Raw genomic sequence first — 23713 nt, 5'->3', positions numbered from 1 at the left:
AAGGCAGGTGTGAATATGGCAACTTTTGTATTTTAGGCAGACTGTAAACGTTTATTAGTTTTCAGAAACAGCGTTCTTTGGGTGAGAAAGTAGCCTTCCCCTTTAGTCTGCAAAAATAACTGATTACTTTTTTCCATCACCGCCCCGGGCCCATCAGCATTAACCACTTAAAAGTTTCCCTCAAAGAGGTGTCACCACCACTTCGGAGTCGGGATAAACTGTGAAGAAATGGATTATATGCAAGTGTCACGGCGAAATCGTTCCCCGAGGACTTCTGGGAATTCACATTAAACGAGCAACGCTTGAAGCCGTTGCCCAGGGACAACTGGGAAAGGGGGGGAAAGGCGGCGCGGGGGCGGCGGGCTCAGGCTCCCTCAGGCTCTCTCTCTCAGGCGGGCCCTGCCCGGGCCGCCGCCGTCTCCCGGCAACCGGCGGAACAACGGCGCGGGCGGCGCGGCGCGATCGCCCCCGGGCGGCGCGGGGAGCCCGGGCAGGGCGGGCGCTCTGGCCCCGCCGCTGCGGATCTCGGGGATCTCTGGCGCTGAGGGGAGGTGGGCGAAGGGCGCAGGCACCGCGAGGGCGGAGGGGCTGAGGCGCTGAAATCACCGTGTGCGGCCTCGGGTGGCGGCGGCGGCGTCGGGCCGGAGGTGTGTTATAGCGGCCGGTGCCCTCGGGCCGTGCCCGGCGGGTCTGGCTCCCCGGCGCTGGTCAGTGAGCTGAGGGCCACGTGTCTGTAGACCTTCAGAAATAGTAAGTTAAAGCTTAAAAAGCATCATTATTTTATGCTAGTAGCGTCTTTCCAGTACCTGAAGGGAACTTGCAGGAAAGGTGGGTCAAGAGTATTTACAAGAGCGTATAGCGACAGGAGAAGAGGGAATGGGTTCAAATTGAAAAAGAGTAGGCGTAGATGGATATTAGGAAAAGATTCTTTACTGTGAGGGTGGTGAGGCACTGTAGCAGGTTGCCCAGAGAAGTTGTGGATCTCTCGAAGTGTTCAAGGCCAGGCTCTGGATGGGGCTTTGAGCAACCTGTTCTAGTGGAAGGTGTCCCTGCCCACGGCAGGGGGCTTGGAACGAGATGATCTTTTAGGTCCCTTCCAACCTAAACCACTCTATGATTTTATGATTTTTAAAGGCATACATTGAAGCTTTCTCCAGCCACAACCAAAAAACCCTAAAAACTTACAGTCGGCTTGATAAGGGCATATACGCCGTTAAGAAAAGTAGTGACAATTGCAAGATTTATATTAAAATTGTGAGGTTTAATAACAATTGCGGTGTATTGGCATGAACATAAATAAAATTTAAAACCAGATGGTACATACCCTACACTAGGGGCTCCTGACACTATTTCATACTAGAAACTGAGAGTTTAGGAATTGGTGGAAGCAAAGGTAGGGAATGACAGGGGTGGACATGTTAAGCAGAGGATAACTGTGACCAGTATTTTTACATGTGAAGTGGGAAGCAAGAAACTGCAGTGGACTTGCCCTAAGAAAACTTACATTGTAGAGTTAAAATAAATATTTTTAAAATGTGGGTAGGTAAGAATAGTTCACTTCAGGTGAGACATAGAATTTTTGTGACAGGAACATGAAAGGTTTGGAACTTAAAATTGTATGGATGATAGATGAGAAGAAAAACAATTGAATAGAAAAGTTTTCTCCTAAAGAACACTAACACATGATCAGGCTATTAGGGTGAAAATCTTACCTGATTTATTGGTATTTCAGAGGTTTTAGGACATCTTTAGACAGGATTTTCAAAATAAAGTATGAATTTGATGTAGAGAACCATCGTCTTTTATAATATTATTGCTAATCTGAAATTATAATCTATATGAGATAATCTGACATCTTGTATGCAAGATAAATACATGCTTTCTATTGTTTATTGACTGGAAGCAAGCTTACTTCACATTTGTTGTTGGAAGCAACAATTCCTTTCTTTAATTTCCTTTCATTTTTGTGATTTTTATCATGTTGCCATTTTCTGATTTTCTAATGTTCCTCTAACACAGTGAATGCCAAGATGGGCTTATATATCCTTTAGCACTACTTTTGTGCTACCTGGATTTTTGTCCTAAATTGTAATATATTTTTTTAAAAAAATTTTTTTAACTGTTAACATAATAAAGCCTGGTAAACAAGCATTTAAAGTTAAATTGTAGGACTACCCTTGCTGATATAACCCTAAAAATCATCAGTGTGATAGCAACACGGCTGAGGTGTATCCAGTGCTGACAAAGAAGTAGGAGTACAGTTTTGTCCAAGACAGGAGAAGCTTCATTGGGGATGCTGTGTTCAGCTGAGGTCATCCACGTTTTCAAGAGGTTGACTTAAAAAGGGCTTATGAGGATGGTGTGGGGAATGAGGAATCATTTTTTGGAGGAAATTAGAAGAATTCTTTAAGCTAACAAAATGGGTGGGGACAGGTTTGTTATCTTCAGGTAGAGGAGGGGCATGATCAGGGCTGCAGTGCTTGTCCTGTGCAGACAGGCTGAGAGAGATAGGTGGTGTTTTTCAGCCTGGAGAAGCGACAGCTCTGGGGAGACATTGTGACACCTTCCAGTACCTAGAAGGGGCCCACAGGAAAGCTTGAGAGGGAGTGTTTGCAAGGGTGTGTAGGGATAGGACAAGGGGGAATGACTTTAAACTGAAAGTAGGTTTGAATTAGACAGTTACTCAGAGCTTTGAGCAACATGGTCTAGTTGAAGGTGTCCCTGCCCACAGCAGAGGGCTTGGAACTGCATGATCTTTAAGGCCCCTTCCAACCCAAACTGTTCTATGATTCTAAATGTATTCTGATTCTCTATATGTAAATATATAAGGAATTTATTTAATATACTATATAGTATGTATAGAATATGGTAAATATATATTGTATAGTATAGATATTTACTGTGTATTTCATTCATGCCAGCAAATAAAGTAACTGACAGATGTTCAGACATGACACAAATACAGTAAACTGTAGACAAAAAAATTAAAAAAGGGTCCCTGACCTTGCGGAACAACTTTTTAACAGGAGAGGTGGAAACAAAATATCTAGCAGTTTTTAAGATACAGTGTGATAGGTATCTGGTGGGATTAAAGTGATGCAGTGGCTGTCATGGTGGAGGGGCGTGAATCTGATCATTCAGAATGCCCCTTTCACCGAATGTCCCTGTGAAACTGCCAGGAGAAGGCATTCCTTTTAAGACATGTAGACTGGCACGGCTGGCTGAAAACTTAGGAGTGTCTTCAATTTTTTTACTAGTCTTTCTTCCTGGGTCAGACCATCTTTACCTCTTGTATGAGAACTGTCCTGCTATTATTGCTCAGGCACTGGTTGTGTAACTACTGTATCTCATTTGTTTTAGATCAATTTTTCTTTAGTCTCTTTTTCATGGGATGAGGGATTTCACTGTGTGTCTCAGTCAGACATTTAAAATCACACATACTTTCTAAAAATCACCTTCATTCGGGTTATAACAGCTTAGATTTTCCAGAGGTAGATCTTAGATCTGATATTATTTAATATGTGACCAATAAATTAGCAAAATCACAATTTTCTGGTGAGATAAAATAATTTTGTTATGACTAAAGAAAATTGCTAGAAGCTTCTGAGAGCTCTTCTGCAGTTAGGTGAACTGGTAACACTATGACAGATAAAACTAATTGTTGATGAAAACAGTGTAATTTATAATGTCAGGAATACTTGGAGCACTATATTCTCTTCAGTAGTGAACCTAAATTAATGGTGATCAGCTGGGAAAATGACCTGTTTACCGTATGTGAATAGCTTATTGAAAATCTTCACTGAGGAAATTGGGTAAAAATAAATACCCTGAAAGTTATAAAGTCACTCAAATAAGTCAGTAGTGTTCTAGAATTGATTATGGTATTTTAGGTTGAGTATATCATATCTGAGAAAGATTTAACAGTCATAGAGGGACTCTGAGACAAGAAATATAAATGTCTGGAAAAGCTATATGGAAAAAATAATTAAGGTGGCTTAGAAAGGTGTAAATCAGAATGTACAGTGAGTTGTAAAAGAAGTAAAAAAGATCAAGTCAGGGCACCTCTTACCTAAAGTTGTAATACAAGAATGAGGGGTTATTGTGTTGAATTGAATAACACATTTAAACCATTTACATATTTTTTAAATCTAAGGCGTAGTTCCTTGTACGGTGCCCTTGACAATTGGACCTGTGCTGTAGCATGTCAGACTAAGAAAGAAGAGTGAAAGGATTAAGTGTTCATGTGGACAGTAAAAATAGCTACTATTGTTAGGAAGAACATAAAAAGTTTAGGAAATCTAAACCTTGGTACTTTAGGGAAATAGAAACCCTGTAACAAATGGAGGAAATCTGACTTTTGAGATGGTTTCAAGCAATTATCAGCATTTGGCTGTTGCCATTCTGGAGGCTGGATACTGATCATCCATGGAAGACTGTTCTTATTCATTGAAGGAGCTTTCTTGTGCTGAGACCTCTTAGTTACTCTGTGATTTGGAAAGAATGCTGTCATGTCCTTTAATTCCTATTAATTGTTTTTATGAACAATCATACGTCATCTTTTACACTGTACAAATTGGAAAATACATTCTGCCTCTACAGCTTAGGATTTCAACGTGATTGGAACACTCCTGACTCAGTGCACCTCTTGCTGGGTGTACCAAGCTGCTCAGCTTCAGAAAACAGTGAACTATGGCCCTTGGGCAGTATGAAAAAACTCTCTGTCAATCTGAGGCTGTACATGACTCATGAGTCAAATTTTTTAATGCAAATTTAGCATATTTTCACAGCATCGGATTGTAGAATCAAATGTCTGAGAAGCTTGGCTTTTGTTAAAAACCTTAGCATCTATCCTTGGGCTTTTGAAAGTAACACTCAGCTGAATGTTAATGTGATATCAGAATGAAAATAAGAAGTGTAATTGTATCTTAAAAGTTCTGAGATTTTAAAGAAATAATTGTATTATTTTTTAACTTGCCTAAAATCACCACCTTTTCTCTCTCATAGCTGTTTTCTCAACGTGGCATCTAACTAATAATTTATTTTGGTTTTAAGACTTTGAGAGATGCAGAGTGGAGTACCCTGCAGACAGTATTTTTAATGATTCTTTCCTTTTGTGTGTGTATAATGTAAAAATGCATAGATCATTGGAAAAAATTGGAATTTTTAAAGGAACTCTCAGAATGATCAGAGTACATTTAGTCTTTTTTTTTTTTTTCTGGAATGGGATGAACTTTGTCCAGTTGAATCAAAATATTGTCTTGTATCTAGGATCACACTCTAGGTAAGTTTGGTTAGTTAACGTCTCTTGCATGGTAGCTGAATCTTGACCTAATCCTCACAGCATCATAGAATGAGTCAAGTTGGAATGACCACAGTGGGTCTTCTGGTCAAGCAGGGTTATCCCAGAGCACATTGCACAGGATTGTGTACAGATGGTTCTTTAATCTCTCCAGTGAAGAGCAGTCCACAACGTCTCTGGACAATCTGTTCTGGTGTGTGGTCACCTGCACAGTAAACAAGTTCTTCCTCATGTTCAGGTGGAACTTCCTGATCATTTTTTGTCTAATACACACACTGGACAAATTCAAAGGTCCTGACTTAATTGATCTCTCATGTAATGTATTAGTTTCATATGCCATATATATATATATATATATATATATATATATATATATATGTTCAGGAACTGAATATTAAATTGAATCTGCCATCTCTTTTAAACTCTCTTCTTCTATGAAGCCAAGTTTTTTAGTAGTGTTTTAATGCTTTTGCTGTCTTTAGAACATGGCAAAGAGAGTCTGTTGATCCATACTTAAGGAGTTGGACAGAAAAAAGATGGAAGAAGAATGTGGGAGAAAGAAAGGAGTTTCAAGATTATTCCACATTGTTCTCTTAATTAAGACAGAGCTGTCTGAAAATGATGATGAGTATATTTAAGATGGCATACAAAGGACATACTAGTTTATGGACTCAAAAAAGGAGTGAGATTGTCTGCTGATGATATGATTATCTCTTGATTATATTGGAAGGCAGCAGAACTAAAGTGTCCATACAGAAATCAATTGAAATAATCAATGACAGTGACCAATTTATAAGGCAATTTCCACTGTTATCACAAAAAAAAATAGCTTCTATGAGACAAAACTAAACAGCCAAACTTCAATTGAACTAGCTCGACTGAATTGATATGTAATTGTTACTTGGAAGGCAAAAAGAATCTCGTGCATCATTTTTGTGAAGAACCTGAGAATCGTGACCAAGTTGTAGTAACACAGCTTCAGATTGTCTTAAAACATAGGACAGTTAATCTGAAAAGTGGATCATGTAATAAATAACTTGTTAGAAACTATTCTTAGATCCTTCTCTTTGCACTGCTTTTCCACAGGGGTAATTGCTCTCAGAAGAGACCTTTGCTTCCTTGACTAAGAGGTAAGTTCCACAGCTGGCTGTACCTTTGACCTATTCCTGTTCTTTGTCTCAGGTCTCACAGTATGTGCAGAGTTCTAGGTTTTTGTGTCTGTTATTTAAGGATTTAAAACAGAAAGAAGCAAATGGAACAGGTAGTGCTTTCTAAATGCGTTGTCTGACTTAAAACCACAATATATTATGGTCTTGAAGTGTATGCAACAGGACTCTGATAATACAGATATATACTCCACACTGTAAAGGAAGATTATAAGATTTCAGTATTTCAAACAGAAAACCAACCAGAAGACTTTCCTCATATTTCAAAGTGTGGTTTATAGATTCTTTTCTTGTTGAAGCTCACTTGCTAGCCATCATCTTGTGTTTAAAAAAAAAAGTGTAGTGGCTAGAAATAAGTGCATATCTCAGATTTGAATCTAAGAAACTATTCACACTGAGCAGAGAGGTTCTTAGAGCAAGAAAATAAAATGAAGTAAGTACAGAGATCATGGCTGTAATTATCTCACAATCTAGTACTTGGAATCTGCTCCTCTAAGCAGGCATCTACAGCAGCTCTCAAAAACTAAATAAATTGTCCTTATTTTATTTGACATGATAGAGATGCCAGTTCCTGATATAATAGTCAAGAGGTTAGAGGGTTCCACTTCTGAACTAAAAAAATCTGTATTTCTGAACTTCCTCAAAATCCTTTTCCACTTACAGGCAAAATGTTCTGTTTATAGAGATGTTACTGGAGATGAGCCTGTTCCTTCAACCACTTTAAGAAAGACAAGGTGGCTGTGTTTTGGGGTATGTGTAGTTCTGCTAATGTTCAGTCTGCTGCAATAGTATCTGTTAGACCTAGCCTGGCATGTGGATTTATGTGGAGAAACGGGGTAATAAGCTTAGCTCACACATTTCAGATGTCAGTATAATTGTAAATGTATGAACCAACAACTCTAGACTTTGGTTTTGGTCCAAGAAAAAAGTAGTTATTTTTAAGGTGCAGTTCCATTTTAGATACCTACTTAGGATGAATCTGCTATAAGAGGTTTTGATTCTGTTGACTAGATCTCCATCAGCTATCGAGGACAGTGACTAACTTTAGTACTGATGCCTAATATAGTTTAGTGGACACTACTAATAGTTTATGGATACCGGTTCAACTTAAGATACACTGGAGTAGTTCTGGTCCTGTGGGAAAGCTGGAAATTCTAATGAAGTTTAGAGTGAGGCAGGGAAGTACCTACTAAGCTTAGGCATTGAGAATAGCCAGAGCTGAGGGAGAGTGTTGAGGACTGTGGGTTTAGAATGAGGATTTAGGTAGATGTAATGACTGTCCTGCTGGCTGAGAGAAAACACCCCGTTAGACCACTGCACTGAAACTGGGTTGGAGGGAAGTAAAGCAGGCTAGTTTATCTGTCATTGATAATTTATCTGGCAATAAATTCCAGGTGAAGGACAGGAAGTAGCATAGGATGATAACTTCATAGGTTGCTTGACTATGCATTGCCTGCATCTGTTAGGTCAAAGTACTTTATTACTTCTAGCTCTACATGATTTAAAACAATCAAGTCTTTAATCTCTAAAAACATATGTGGAAAAAGTATGCTTCTATGATTCTAGAAATGTGCAAGACATGAAGTAGAGGATATTACTCAAATGAGAATATTGTTTATTTTAAGATTTAGAAATATAGAATTGGTTAGGTTGGAAAGATCTTTAAGATAATTGACTCCAACTCTTAACCTAACACTGCCACACCCACCACTAAAACACGACCCTAAGTGTCACATCTCAAAAACATCACATGTTTTTTAAATACCTCCAGGGTTGGTGACTGAGGCTCTTCCTTGGGTAGCCTGTTCCAATGCTTGACAACCCTTTTGGTGAAGAATTTTTTTCCTAATATCCAATCTAAATCACCCTTGGTATAGCTTGAGGTAATTTCCTCTGGTCCTATTGCTTGTTACCTGGAAGAAAAGACCGACCCCCATCTCACTACACCCTCCTTTCAGGTAATTGTAGAGAGCAATAAGGTCTCCCCTGATCCTACTCTTCTTCAGTTTAAACAACCCCAGCTCCCTCAGCTGCTCCTCATCAGACTTGTGCTCCAGACTCTTGACCAGCTTCATTTCCCTTCTCAGGACACACTCCAGCACCTCAATGTCCTTCTTGTAGTGAGGGGCCAAAAACTGAAGCCAGGATTCAGAGTGCAGCTTCAGCAGTGCCCAGTACAGGGGCACAATCATTTCCCTGGTCCTGCTGGCCCCACTGTTGCTGATACAGGCCAGGATGCCACTGGCCCTCTTGGCCACCTGGGCACTGCTGGCTCATGTTCAGCTGCTGTTGACCAGCACCCCCAGGTGCTTTTCTGCTGGGCAGCTTTCCAGCCACTCTTCTCCCAGCCTGTAGAGTTGCACAGGGTTGTTGTGACCCAAGGGCAGGACCCGGCACTTGGCCTTGATGAACCTCCTACCACTGGCCTCTTCCCATAATCCAGCCTGTCCCAATCTCTCTGCAGAGCCTTTCTACCTTCCAGTAGATCAACAGTCCCACCCAACTTGGTGTATGTGTAAACCTGCTGAGAAAAAGACAACATGCAGCTATCATGGACAGAAAGGGATTTGAATAAAGAAGTTCTTTTATAGTTCAGTAGCCTTTCAATACCTGTACACATTGTTTGGCTGTGATAATGAAAATTAAATGCCGAAGACCTATTTTTAATTATCAGTAAGCAAAAGAATTCCAAGTGCATCATTCCCTCAAATCAGAGAGTGATCACTGGATACTGAGATCTTTATGGGAACAAAGATTATACCAACATCTGATGGCAGAATGCATTGAAATCCAGACTAGTACCTGCTGCAAAGAAACAGACTGAGGGGCATAACCCACAGTATAGTAGTTGTGCTGGCCTCTCTGCTTATTGCTACAGGTCATACTGCTTTTTTAAAGTTAAAGGAACTAAATATTTTGAAACTAAGAAAAATGTAAAAGTTTCTTAAAAATATGCTCAGAAATTGGATGTATTTATACAGAATGAAGAAGTACTTGCAATTAAATGCTTTAGTTATTCTTGGTCTTGAAATATTTATAATTTGAATCTGAGAACATTAATTATACAACATTATAAATACTTTTACATTAATTAACTTTTAACATTGTTTGGTTTAAACCTAATTAAACTCATTCAGAATTAAAATTGCCTCATGACTTTAGCCTAATTTGTACCTGAAATGAATCGAGCTGAACTGAATAATTCTAAATAAGAGTCCATATCTCCATACCAGGATTTAGCACAATTTAAATAACCCAGATTTCCTGAATGTCCTTGTAAATCTGATTCTCGTATGTGTGCAGGATTCTTACTTTCTACAGTGACTGCATAAATCAGAAGGTAGTATGTCCATCATGTTTGTTGAATATACTGTCAGTAATTTGTCCTTATGCTTTTTCTTATGTAAGTTAATTTATCTCTAGCCAAAGCTGCATTTTCTGAAACACTGAATTTGTGTGTGTGTGTTCATATGTGTGTATGTACAGGTGCACAAGGGTAAAGGAGATTGGAGCTGAAGAATCTTTGATTATATGGGTCTTCCTCTCAAACCTGTAATTAGTGACCTGCCTTTGAAGTTTTAAATTTCAGATCCATTTTTAGGATGTGATTATGAACTGGTTTCACTACTGCTGTGTTACAGTTTATTTCTAGAGACCACTAGAGGAACAATACCTGGAAAAAAATCAGAGGATTCAAGAAGAGCTCTAAATTTTTGTTGAACACAACAAACAATAGCCTTGACTTTTGTGACCAGCCAGGCTACAGCTCATATTGCAATAAAAAATAATCTCTTATACCACAGGGAAGCTGTCAGGATAGTCCTGGCTGAGGGTGAATGTGTGGTTTTACTTTGAGAACCAACGGAGGGGTTAACAAGGGGTACTAACAGTGCACGTTTCACTTTTACTCAGTGTTAAAACAAACTGAAGTTTGGCATAACTTGGGTTATGTTCTATGCATAGTTAGTGCTAGTGGCTCATGTTGCCCTTTATTTTTGCCTGTGCCTTAACTGGAAGGCTCTCCTGAAGTTTTTGAAGCCACACAAAATTAGGTCCATGTGAGGTATTACATCCATATGCTTCAGAAGCTACTATTAGATGCAGTTGAGGAGGTCTTCCTGGTTCATGTGCACATGTGCTAATGCCAAAAAAAAAAAAAAAGGCAGAAGACAGAAGCTGGACTTGGTGAAAATAGATGTAACTTTTTTAAATCAGTGAAATTTGTACTGTAAAGAACTGTTTCTTAATACCTGCAGACCTGATTTTTGTCTTTTGTGAAATATTAACAGAGAATTCAAATTGTGTTTGAACCATGTTTTTGGGGTAGAACTTATTTGTACATTCTACATTTGTATGGAATGTTTGCTAACACAGAATGTGTAGACAAACATGGGGAAATACCCTAAAAGGACTTTCAAGTTCATATATGATTTATAGATGCAAATAAAACTAACTTAGAGAAAAGGATGTTCTATGTATTTGTACCACATTACAACTTGAGCCTGTGATGTCTCAAACCTTTCTTTTGAGCTATGTATTTTGTTGACAGATGTATTTTACCAAATGTGTTCAAGTGTTAGAAAAAGGGATAAATTTTGTATAGAAATTACTATGTCAAAGAAATCTTCAGACTAATTAGGTGGGGTCAAATGAATGAGAAAGTCTGTCTTAGAAGCTTTTCTAAATCAATGGTAAACTGGTTCCTAAAACACAGAAGGGAATTTGTTTGTCTACTTTTATTTGTTTGTTTGTTTGTTTTTAGAATGGGTAAAAAAGTAAAGAAGGAAGCAGAGCCTCCACCCAAGGATGTGGTAAGTTTATAAACTGCTATGTGCTATAAAATAAACATTACACAGTTACAGGCCCAGCTCTACAGTCCTTATGTAGTTCCTTATTCTCCTAACTTTACCCACATTATTCTAAAAATGGCTTTTAAAGATGACTCTGTTTCTGCTTTTCTTGGACAGCATACAAACCAGAGCGACTGGGCATGTGTAGTTCTTTGTAGAGATTGTTGTCTTTGGCAGGCTTTGCAAACAGTAATGTATGAAACAATCCAGGCTTCTTTTTATTTAAGAACAGTGTTAGCTTTCTCTTTGTAAAAATCAAAGGAGAAAGGAGAAGAGCAACCTGAAATCTGCCTGTCTTTTCAACTGTGAAGACATTCTCTTTCTTTAAGAGTGAAAGAGTTAAGAGCCTAGATGGATCTGCAGTTTTATACAAATACAAAATTTGACAGATATTTTGAATGCTAGTATTACATACTCTGGATCTTTTGCAAAGATACACAGTCTTTTTGGTATCATTGGAAGTACAAGAGCTGAAGCTAAATATAGAATCATGGTGATAATGTGACTTTTTTTCAAAAGGTGGAGGTTAAAGGTCTGACACTAGCACACTTTTCAAGGGTTTCTATAAATTCACAAGGTACGAAGAAACCCCCAAAAAGGTAGATATGCAAAATACAGGAAATTTTAAAGCTTAAATGTTTTATGCAGAAAGAAGTAGAGGAAATACAGAAACATTGAAAATAGTATAATATAAATTCTGTGCCAGATAATAACCACATTATCTGGAAATAGGGAACTCAACGAGTTCCACAGAGGAACATGAAACTAAATGCAAAGTTCAGTACACTGTTTTAAAAAAACAATGGGTTTGTCTGTAAAGAGTGGTAGTACTGCAAGAGCTTTTTCAAAGCTCACAGATCATAGACAAGTTGATCAGCAAAAACTACATTACAATTTCAAAATTAAATAAGCATAAATAATTTTGACTAAGTAATATCCAATAGCCATGATGCTGCTGAGGCATAGGAATTGATACCAGGTTTGGCCCAACTGTTATGTGGAAAGGTGAATATTACAAATGTAATTCATAAGCTCCAATCAATAACAAATCCTTATGAAAAGACGTGACATAAAACTTCAACATAACCTGGGTCTGTATAAAAAAATCAAGAGGAGTCACAAAGACAGTGAATGTGGATAAGACTAATTAAAACAGACCTGAAGAGTAAAACTAAGTATCTTTGCAGTCTAAGAAAAAATTCGAAAGGCATGACAGTACATTTAAGCCATACAGATAATCTAAAGTAATAAAAGTTGACCTTTTCAGTAAATAGCTAAAAACAGTAGATGCAGCACAACAATTTCTGTACCCAAAACATACCATTAGATTTTCTGGAGAAAACTGTGATACAGCCTAGTAGGTACTACAATAGGCTGTGAATAATGTTAGAAAAGATATTCAATAATTGAAAAAATCCAACTTAGAGAAAAAGTTGATAAAACTATCAAAAAGGAAATAACTGGAAAGAGTGAATTCCAGATGGCATCTGAAGCTTTTGGCTTAGTTTTTCCCCTTGTTATACTTCAGGTTAGCATATCTCTTCTATCAGTCCTAGCAGGAGAAAAAAACCTGAATGTTGCATAGCAAAACACTATTAAACATGAAAATAGATAATTGATTAATTGTAACTATCAACCAAGAAAATCTTATAGCTATAAGAATGTTGTTAATAATGATTGTGTAAAATCAAATCTCAAAACTTGACATTTCACCTGGATATTTCAGGTGGCAGGAAATGAGATGCAGACAAAATAAAAAGACGTATTAGCCATTATCTTCTGATTGATAATCTGTTTATGGAAATGTCAAGTCCAAGAAAAGAAGCCTTGAGATAATGTAGACAGGCTTATAAAGAGGGCCTTTGTGCACGTGGAATGCTCTGAGAATATATGGTACTGCAGATGACCACTAATTTTTTATAGATTTCTAGGAACAGGTGGGAAACACATCTCTTAGCCTAGCCTCTGCTTATATGTTTTAGAAAATGTTCCTGAGGATCCTGTTTTCACAGCCTTGCATAATTTGTCTTTTACTATTCTCTGTTATAAGAATTGGTCTCCTACAGGAAAAATATTGCTTTGAGCCTCTATGTCTGTATGAATGACCTAAGTCAGTAATTCAGGCAGATAAAATACTTGACACAGATTGATAGGAGCTTTTCATATGATATCTAGATTAAGTTTGGTCCAGACAATATTACTATTTGATCATCAGCTAGGGCACAGACATTGAAAGGAGACCTAAGATTACCACTAGAGAAAACACTGAGGCATATCACTCAAAGAAAGCTATAGATACCTGAGTATTTTTGAAAATAGCTTCATTCACAACTCTGATGTTAACAAAAGGTGGAATGTATGAAGCGGCACAGTCAGCTCCTGAAATTGTCTCCACAGAAACCCCTTCGTTTGATTAATGCCTAAATATTAATTTGACTTGACTTTAGTAAGGCTTTCAATACTCTCATAGCATCCTCATAGGCAAGCTGGTGAAGTCCTGACAAGAGAAACAGTGTAAATGAATTGAAAAGTAGCTGAACTGACAGGCTCAAAGCGTTGCAGCATGGGGTCCTGTTGGAGGTCAGGCACTCTTGTTGTGCCCCAGGGGTTGATCCTGGGGCTGATACTGTTTAACCTCTTCATTAGTGATCTGAATGATGGGACAGAGTGCACCCTCAGCAAGTTTGCAGGTGATACAAAATCGAGAGGAGTGATAGACAGACCAGATGGTTGTGCAGCCGTTCCGAGGGACCTCAACAAACTAGAGAAATGGGAAATTGGGAATTTAATTAAGTTCAGTAAAGGGAAATGCCAAATCCTGCACCTGGGGGAAGAATATCCGGTACAGTCTGGGGGATGACCAGCTGGAAAGCAGCTTTACAGGAAAGGACCTGGTGATTCCGTTCTTGGTTCTGTGGTACAAGTGAGACAAAGCCTTACTGGAACAAATCTGCCAAAGTCTTGGAGCATTTGTCATTTGACATTTGGGACTGTTCAGCCTTGAGAGAAGGCTTGGAGAGAGGGGTCTTGGCAGTGTCACCTGACAGGAAGAAGTAAAGAAATCAAGCCAGGCTCTTCTCAGTGGTGCCCAGCGGAAAGATGAGAGGCAATGGAAACAAACACAAATACAGGAGGTTCCATTGAAGCATAAGAAAAAAAACCACCCTCTTTTACTGCAAGAATGATGGAACATGGCACAGGTTGTCCAGAGAGCTTGTGGAATCTCCATCTTTGGAGACGCTCAAAATCAGACTGTGTACCAGCCCTGAGCTCCAGCTTTCCCTGCTCTGAACAGGGCAGTTGGATCAGATCAGGTCTCCAGAAGTGCCTTCTAACATCAAGTACTTGTGATTCAGTGGAATATCTGGGATTTATATTGTTAGTACAGGAGATCAGGCAATCACAAAACTGAAACAATTAGCATGTCCAGGTATCTATTAAATCTGTTTTTCTAGGTAAAGGAAAAGGGATTAAGAATATCAAAGATATCAATAGTGCTTCTAAAAATTCTATGAAAGGTGCGATGCTAAACCTGACCTTAAATCAAATTTAAGTGATTTTTAAAAAGACAATTACAGCATGATTAAACAATAAAATAATAGCAGATAAATGCACCTTTCATACGGTGAGATTTGCATTCAAATGGAAAACCAAAAAAACCCTTGCCCTCCCAAATGAGTAGTAAAAGCACAATGTCACCCTGCATCAAAATATTTTGGGAGAGAACTAGCAAAGATACCAAACTAGGAGTAAAGCTTTTCCAAATTTACTAGATGCAAGAAACTTCTTAGAGGGACTTTATTAGGTGATTAAAGTCATGAAGGAAAAGCAAAATTATTTTTTTTTTGTCAAAAGCCAAAGCACCAAAATAAATGTGATAAAATTGCCCAAATAGATATAAATAGTATTTGCCCAGGTCTTGTGCTAAATGAAAAATAATTAAAATATGAAAATGTGGTACTGCTACATGTAGTATTTAATGTAGTAGAAAAATGAAGAGTAGAAAATTTCATTTTCAAAAAGAAATACATTAATAATTACAGGAACTTTCCATGCTGTGTTAATTGGTAAAATAGTTCTGAAAAAAAACTTCAAACCAAACCCATGGATAAATGTGATAATAATGGGGGAGAGTCAATACTGCTTATGTAAATTTTGATCTCTGAAATCTACTTGAATTCTTTGGAGGAGTTAGTGAGCAAGTGGATAATGGTGTTCAGATTGATACAGTTACTTAGCTTTTTCAAAGGTTTTTAGACTGAGATTTTCACTCACATAAAGACAAAGAGGTAAAAATAATGTTGGGTTGTAAAACCAAAAGCAGAGGTGAGAAAACAAGTTCCCATTCAGGTTTCGTAACAGAGAGAGGTTGCCAGTGGAATGTCACAGAGTTTTATTCTGCAACCTGTGTCATCCAGTCTTTCAGAATTAATTGATGTTTTCATGAAAATGGCAGCCAGATACAACATTTCAAATTCCAGAAATAAAAGGCAAAACACCACGTCACTAGCAAATGCATTATACATGCACATGTTAAATGCCATTAACAGTTTTGGTGTTTCCATTTCAAATGGAAACACAGTTCTGAACTGTAGAAAGACAACAGAATGAACTAAGAATGAACTAAGAATGAACTAAGAAAGACAACAGGAACAGGCAGAGTGGCTTCTGTATTAGGAAAGATCAAAGGGGGTAGGTTTCTTCATCCCCAGAAGGAATAACTGTGAAGGGGAATATCATAGAAACTTAGAAAATTATGAATATACAGGGAAGGCAAATGGGTGTCATTTATTTAATTGTTTCTTATGGTGAATGAGCCGTGGAGGACAAACAAAATTATCAGGTGGTAGTTTTAAAACAAAGAAGAGGCACAGTAATTTATATGACTGTTAAATTGTGGTACTTGTGTCTCAGAATATTAAGGGTGATTAAAATACAGATGGCTTCAAAAATTATGTACCAAATTTTTTCTTGGACTTTTTGAACATGGAGATAAACTCACTAGGCTCTCCAGTTCTCTAGGTTGCAGAGTGCTGGAGTCTGAGAGGGAATATAAGCGAAGTCTAATAGTCTGCTTGCCCACACCTGTTACAGGCCTTTTATCAGAGACACGATGCTGGGCTAGATGGGTCTTTGGTCTGACTGGAAACATATTTTATATTACATTCAATTTCAACTAAATTAAGTTGATGGAAGCAAAAAAAAACACCACTCAAAATCAAACTCCAAATCCTCTGCAGTTTTTAATGGCTTTGAAGTCAAATGTACACAAAAATCAAAATCAAAGACATGTAGAAGTTTTTGAATTATAGCTTTCTTTTTCATTTAATTTGCTTTTTTCTTAATACAAACTGAATGTTGGAAATGTTGCTTATAAACTAGTTAAATTTCTGTGTTTAATTCAAGGTTATTAATTCAGGCATATTATTCTAGCACATAATCTGTCCTGTATGTGTGTGCCATTACAGGAAGAATATGCAATGATGTATGAAGATTTAGAAGCAAGCCTTGATTTAAAAAAAAAAAAAAGGTGGAACACTGGCTATGCAGGCATTATGATCAGCAGGAGTCCTAATCAGTTCTATGATAGTTTTGATGAACACAGAGCAGTCACAGAATCACAGATTGGGTAAGGTTGGAAGGGACCACAGTGGGTCATCTGGTCCAACCTCCTCGCTCAAGCAGGGCCATCCTAGAGAAAACGGCACAGGATTGTGTCCAGATGGTTCTTGAATATCTCCAGAGAGGGAGACTTCCCACCCTCCCCAGGCGGTCTGTTCCAGTGCACTCTCACCTGCACAGTAAAGAAAATCTTTCTCAATCACTGACCTGCTCAGGCCTCTGACTGCTTAAGCATACGTGGGTAGACATTAGGTTAATTTCACTCTGCTCATGTGCAAACCTGTCATTAAATCCCAGGAATTTGCATTAAATTGTGGTTTCTACAATTAATTGTGAACATGAGATGCACTGAAAATGGAGCAATGTAATAGTGACTTTGTTATTAGATCAATGTAAATAAATAACTGAGATTTAAAACCCTTATTTCATCTTTCATTTCTTATTGAACTTCATCCGAAACCAATATTTGTGTGTATTTTTCTCTGGAGGACTAGCAGCCTTTACTAAAAATTGGAGTTTTATCCCATCACCAAGTATTTGTTCAGACTCTGGAGACATGTTTGTGCTTAAATAATAGCACTTACCTGGAGGATCATGTTCGGTCCATGCAAAGACCCAAATGTGCAGAAGTAGGGAAGTATGAAGGTGACTAAAAGAACTTTCAGTCACCTCTTAATTCTCTTGTATTCCCCTGATGTGGTTGAATGAGCGTTGCTGTGATAAACTGAATTTTTTTTGCCTCCTTACAATCCAAAAAGAAAATTCCTATAAAGAATTCCATAATTTTAAGCCCATCATAGAATCAACCAGGTTGGAAGAGACCTCTGAGGTCATGAAGTCCAACCCTTGATCCAACACTGCCGTGGTTACTAGACCATGGCACTAAGTGCCACATCCAGTCTCATCTTAAAAACCTCCAGGGATAGTGAATCCACCACTTCCCTGGGCAGCCCATTCCAATGCCTGATTACCCTCTCTGTAAATAATTTCTTCCTGATATTTAACCTAAACCTCCCCTGGCACAGCTTCAGACCATGCCCTCTTGTCTTACTGATAGCTGCCTGGGAGAAGAGACCAACCCCCACCTGGCTACAACCTTCTTTCAGGTAGTTGTAGAAAGTGATGAGGTCTCCCCTGAGCCTCCTCTTCTCCACACTGAACAACCCCAGCTCCCTCAGCCTCTCCTCACAGGACCTGTGCTGGAGTCCCTTCACCAACCTTGTTGCTCTTCTCTGGACCTGCTCCAGCACCTCAATATCCTTCCTGAACTGAGGGGCCCAGAACTGGACACAGTACTCCAGCTGTGGCCCCACCAGTGCTGAGTACAGGGGAAGAATCACTTCCCTGGACCTGTTGGCCACACTGTTCCTGATCCAGGCCAGGATGCCATTGGCCTTCTTGGCCACCTGGGCACACTGCTGGCTCATGTTCAGCTTCCTGTCAATCCAAACTCCCAGGTCCCTTTCTGCCTGGCTGCTCTCCAGCCACTCTGTCCCCAGCCTGTAGCGCTGCAGGGGGTTGTTGTGGCCAAAGTGCAGGATCCAGCACTTGGCCTTGTTGAACCTCATCCCATTGGAATCAGCCCAACTCTCCAGCTTGTCCAGGTCCCTCTGAAGAGCCTTCCTGCTCTTACATCATTAAGATGTAACTTGCACCACTCTGCTATTACTTGATTTACTTCTTGTTGCTGAGTCATTATTAAGCAAAATGACTTGCAGTATAGTAAGCTGATTATGTTTTTCCATGACTTGGCCCATGCCTCCAGCTTGCCACAGCAAGCATGAAGTGTCTTCAGATTTTCAGACCTGATTGAAGCTAGGTAGATGAGTTAAGCATGTTAGGCAGGCAACCTCTTAATGAAATTTGTATGTTGAGCTTGCTGCCTGCTAAATTGTGTGATCTGCCTCATGGAAGGTGATGAAATGAATTAGATTTTAAAACCTACTGAAAATATGAATTTGGAAGTCTTTGTACTAGTATCATATTTTGCCTTATTTTTGAGCAAGTCAGAAGAGTGAGAAGAAGAAAAGCCTCCTCTTCATACATTTTTCTTCTAGCACACTCATAACTTTTAAGATTTGCTCCATATAATTTACTTGCTTGACAAGCAATATGTGCCTCTGATGTAGCTATTAGGTTTTTTTAATGAAGTAAAACAAATAGTCAACATTTGTAATTATATATGGTATAAATATATATTGTAACAATATTTTAAAATAATTTGTATTGCTATCTCATACGATTAATCTGCTATATTTTAAAGATAAATACATTGATTCTGAGAGACAGCATGACTCCAGTATGTGATAGTTTCTGTATGTAACACAGATACTCTATAGTCCTGAAGTGTGAAGACAGAAGACAGTTTTTCCGTACTGAATAATTACTTTAAATCCAAACAAGCTTAAAAATTTTTAATTGGTAGGATTTTCAGAAATTGAATAGAGTCTTGTTAAGGAATGAAAGTCTTTTTTAGAAGATTCTCTTGCTCATGTGATGTTAGTCCTAAGAAGTCTGTTAAGAGTGTGAAAACTGTCTGATTTGTTGGAAGATTTCTTTCCATTTAAGAGAACTCAGAAATGACAATGAACACTTTATATCATTTCTGGCTGGGTGAGCAGGGATTATATCTTGGAAATACTTCAGCTAGTGCAAGACCATAGTGAGCTGAACTGAGTTGACAAAGGCACAGGCAGTGTTCTTATATTATTTTTTTAAGCAACCACAAAGTGGTATTGCCACAGAGTAACCAAATCCTCTTCCTTGTACAACACCTGAGTTCGTGGTCTCAGTGTTAACAGGTGCTCAAAAGAAACTTCTCATGTCTGATTCCAAAGCTACAGAATGCTCTTACATGTGTAACAATTACTTAGTTTGTTACTTTCAAGACTTTCTAGATGTGCAGGGAAGTGTCGAGGTTTTCCCAAAATCTCCATATGGGATGAAATTCTGATTATATTTATTTGGAAGTCAGTTTTTAACAGTGTCTCCGATTGTTAAAAAATTGGATTTCTCCAAGTAAATAGCAACTCATTAATATTTCTAATTCAGTCTAGATATCAAACAAGTTTTTTTTTAAATTAAATGTGGGAGTCTACTGCAGCATACAGAAAGACTCAGTATAAATCAAACTTTTCCTTCCTTTTTTTTGTTTGTTTGTTTGTCTGTAGTTTGATCCATTATTGATTGAAAGCAAAACACCAGAAACAGTTGTACTAATGCTTAGTTCTCCTGAAACGGAAGTTTTGACCAAAGCATGTGATGCTCTATATAAATTTGCTTCAAAAGGTTAGTATTTTTGCAATGAGCTTTGTTTTGCACGCTTAGATTTTGATAGTAGTTCACAATTTTTAGTTTCCTAGCACTGAAATCTTAATTTCTTCTCAAAGGTCTCTGTTGAGGTTTTGGGGGTTTTCTGAAATATCGATCCAACCCGTATTTGCAGTTATAAAGTAGTTTGCATGAAGCAAATTTCTATAATTTTGTTGTAGAATTTTATATTCACTGTTGAATAGAGCTTGTTTTAAATATAACGTAGATCTGTTTTTGTATGAGCAACAGACCTGCAATTGGGAAATAATTCTTTTTTTTATGTCACAGTTTGAGACATCTGTACCAGTGTAGTTATTTTAAGGTTCAGTTTTTAATGAAAATAACTTTTTAGCTTGTTTCTGTTATTTTTGCATTAAGTTGTTGTGTCGGGATTTCTGTGACAGATGATTTATTGAGGACTGCTCAACCTCCTTTATCAAGCTTATTTTGTCTGTTGGGAATCTAACAAGTCTCCCAGATACCAAATCTTCCAAAGGTTCCTGTATAATCTATAGCTAAGGATCATGTCCAAGGGACCGAGGACACAAGCAACTGTATAAGGCTCAATTTTATGTAGCAAATAATTTCCTAAGCTGTCTCCTACTTACACCATGCCAGTCACTCAAGTTGGTATATGCTGGTAGTATTCTTGGTCTGATTAATCTGGTTTAATTTTAATTTCCAGTAAATTTACATTTTCTTAAAAAATTATGGGTTTGTATGTTGATTGTTATACTGATGGCAATTGCCAACACTGCTGAAGTTATGAGAGAAGAGCTGGAGGCTTTGACAGCTGGCTAGAAGTCAATGGGTTCTGAAAGATGTTTGGGCTCAGCTTGATATGGCAAGCTTGGCTGAGAGCAAGCAATCACATTTTGAATATGGAAGAGAGAATGTGGACTGTTGGGAGACAGCTATGAACCATAAGCTCTTGCTGGCTCCTTCCCTGCTATCCACAGTAAAGTATCTCATGCTGCAAGAGAGAGGACAGATGCTTATATTTTATGTTTCTACTAAATGAATAATCCTTTAAATCATTAATGTAGATATTCCTACAATCTTCCAGAAGACTTGACTGTAACTTTGCAGTGTGGCACAAGAGGAGGAGTTGTTTTCAGTTAATTAATTGCAGTTAATCTATTTTTTGAGTGTTGCTAGTAAATTAAGTCCCATCCCTCAATAAAAATACCTTGTATTTTAATCATGTCTTGGCCTGAGAATGAGCATAGTTCTCCAGTTTCCTCTTACATTCCTTGCTTATAGCCAGAAAGAATAGGCATAGTTCATTAGAAAATGAATTATAAAGCTGTTGTGGGAACTGGGAATGGGAGTAGGATTGGGATTTTGTTTCTCGGGTTGTGTGTGTGTTTTGAGTGATCAGGAATGGAAGGTTGTAATCACACAAAACACCTCTGTTCTTTGTATGTCCAGCACCTATTGAGGTACAGAGTGCTCCATTCTCAGGTGGTAGAAATCTCAGTTAGGATTTAATGATCCAAATCCTGGAAGTTGCTTCCATTGAGGGATAGTAAAGATACACTGAATTAATTAACTGTTATTTTGAGGAAAACAGAATTGGGAGGCAAGAAAAGAGGAAGACAAAATGAGGTTCTTAATGATACTGAATAAAATGAGTTTCTTAATGATACTGTTCACCTGTACTTTGCTAAATAGAAAGCTGTCCTTTGTACTACCATTGCAGTCTCCTAACAAATGAGTGGAGTGTCCAATGGGCAGAAGTATCCTTTGCTTTACAAATGTGAATTAATCTTAGATATTATTAATCCTTGAAACTCTTTGACACATATTTATTTGGGGTATAGATTACATGATCTCCCAAGGCCCTGTCAGGCCTTTGTTTTTTGATTCTACTGTCCAATAAAAGTAGCTGTTTTACTTTGATACATTAGAACTGTGAGGTTGTTGCATTTTTTTCTTGGGCTTTTAACACAATTCCTCTTCAGATGATGAAAACAAAGTGACACTTCTTGGTCTTGGAGCATTGGAACAGCTGTATAAACTCATCTCACATGAAGATCCCATTGTACGCAGAAATGCCATCATGGTTTTTGGCATCATGGCTTCTAATCGTAAGAGTTTCAATTTATAAATATTTTTCAATGTGTGTTCATCAAAACAAGGAGCTGACCCATGTGAAAAAATCCTATATTAATGGCCCAGAATAATGAGTAAGTGATGTAAGGTTGAGTTTCAGTGGCTGCTACTTTTACAGTGCTTTATAGACCTATATCTAATTACTGTAATTAATCAAGTGTTATTTTGGTGGATGTTCTACCCAATTGTCTTCCACTGTGATGTCCCAACCACTCTTAAGTCTTTTCATCAACTGCTACCTGCTTTTCATGCTGCACTGGACCTTACCCTCTTTACCTTCCTTTCAACTCAGCATTAGCAGATAGTCCATGCTGCTGCACAAACATGACTTTGAATGGGCAAAGATCTTCCATTTATATTCACATCTTAATTGTTTCTTTATTTAAAAGTAAATTAAACTCATACCTTTTTTCTTACATATCAACACTGTAATATGTTGATAATGACAACACTGCCCTGTAAGATCACACAAAGTCTGTTCCAATAGCTATTATTTGATTTTTTTTATCCAGTGGTTGTGGTTTTGCTAGTTTGCCATTAACAACAATAAAAATTCATTCTGAAAGTCTTTACTGTGATTTTAATAAGACCTATGTAATTCATGTTTTCCATTGCAGTGTGGGCTGGCATTAGCTTGAAATTGCAAAGTCGTGGCTTGAAATAATGGAGAGGTTGCTTTTAGTTTGATAATTTTAATGACAAATAATTTAAGCTATTGGGATATGACTTCTTTGGCAACTAAAACTGCAATATTTAATCAGAACCTGCTAGATGCAAGTATTTTGAGTAAAGTTTTAATAAAATATTAAGGAAGTTCCTATATATCACATGTCGAAGAATCTCATCTGGTACTTGAAAGTCTTTTCTATTTTTTGTCTGGGCCTATTGTAATCCTGGTATAACTTCAGTTGTGTGTCTTTCCCAGTCAGATCTGTTTGTCACTCAGGGAGTAACCATAAGTACATTTGCTTGGAGCAGATTCTCTTCTTTACTCAGCCAACACTGCCAAATGAGAGACTTCATATTTGTATTTATTTCATTGTAGATAATGTCAAGAAGTTACTGAGGGAACTGGATGTCACAAATCCACTTATATCACAGCTGGCGCCAGAAGGTACCTTGTGCAGTATTCATTTCTTGTGCTAAAGTACAGTGAGAAATAATTTATGATTTCATTTGAACAGACAATTTAATAAAATCCTCCCTGTAACTTATGATTTGTCCTACTACATGTTAAAGAGGTAAATGCTTTTATAGGAGTAGCTCTTACTCACGTTTTATGTTGTATGGATGGAGCAACATGTTTATGGAGACATCAGGTAGGATTAACAGCTATTATTTATTGACTT

General features: G+C 37.9%; 1 protein-coding gene across 7 annotated transcripts in view; it reads left to right on the top strand.

Annotated features, from left to right (window-relative positions):
- Positions 1 to 532: 532 nt before the first annotated feature.
- ARMC3 (armadillo repeat containing 3) overlaps positions 533 to 23713 on the top strand; it is a 61220-nt gene continuing 38039 nt past the window's right edge. For 2 of the 7 annotated variants that reach the window (XM_027658677.1, XM_027658684.1), the window contains exons 1-6: positions 559 to 750; positions 6386 to 6429; positions 11228 to 11276; positions 20108 to 20225; positions 22214 to 22339; positions 23410 to 23478. In XM_027658677.1, coding sequence (XP_027514478.1) covers positions 11229 to 11276; positions 20108 to 20225; positions 22214 to 22339; positions 23410 to 23478 — 361 coding nt within the window. In that variant the 5' untranslated portion in view covers positions 559 to 750; positions 6386 to 6429; position 11228. The other 5 variants (XM_027658681.1, XM_027658678.1, XM_027658683.1 and 2 more) reach the window with 5 other exon arrangements.

The sequence above is a fragment of the Corapipo altera genome, unplaced genomic scaffold (assembly GCF_003945725.1).
Source record: "Corapipo altera isolate COAL_440 unplaced genomic scaffold, ASM394572v1 63, whole genome shotgun sequence".
Taxonomy (NCBI): domain Eukaryota; kingdom Metazoa; phylum Chordata; class Aves; order Passeriformes; family Pipridae; genus Corapipo; species Corapipo altera.
This window is presented reverse-complemented; position numbering and strand designations above follow the sequence as displayed.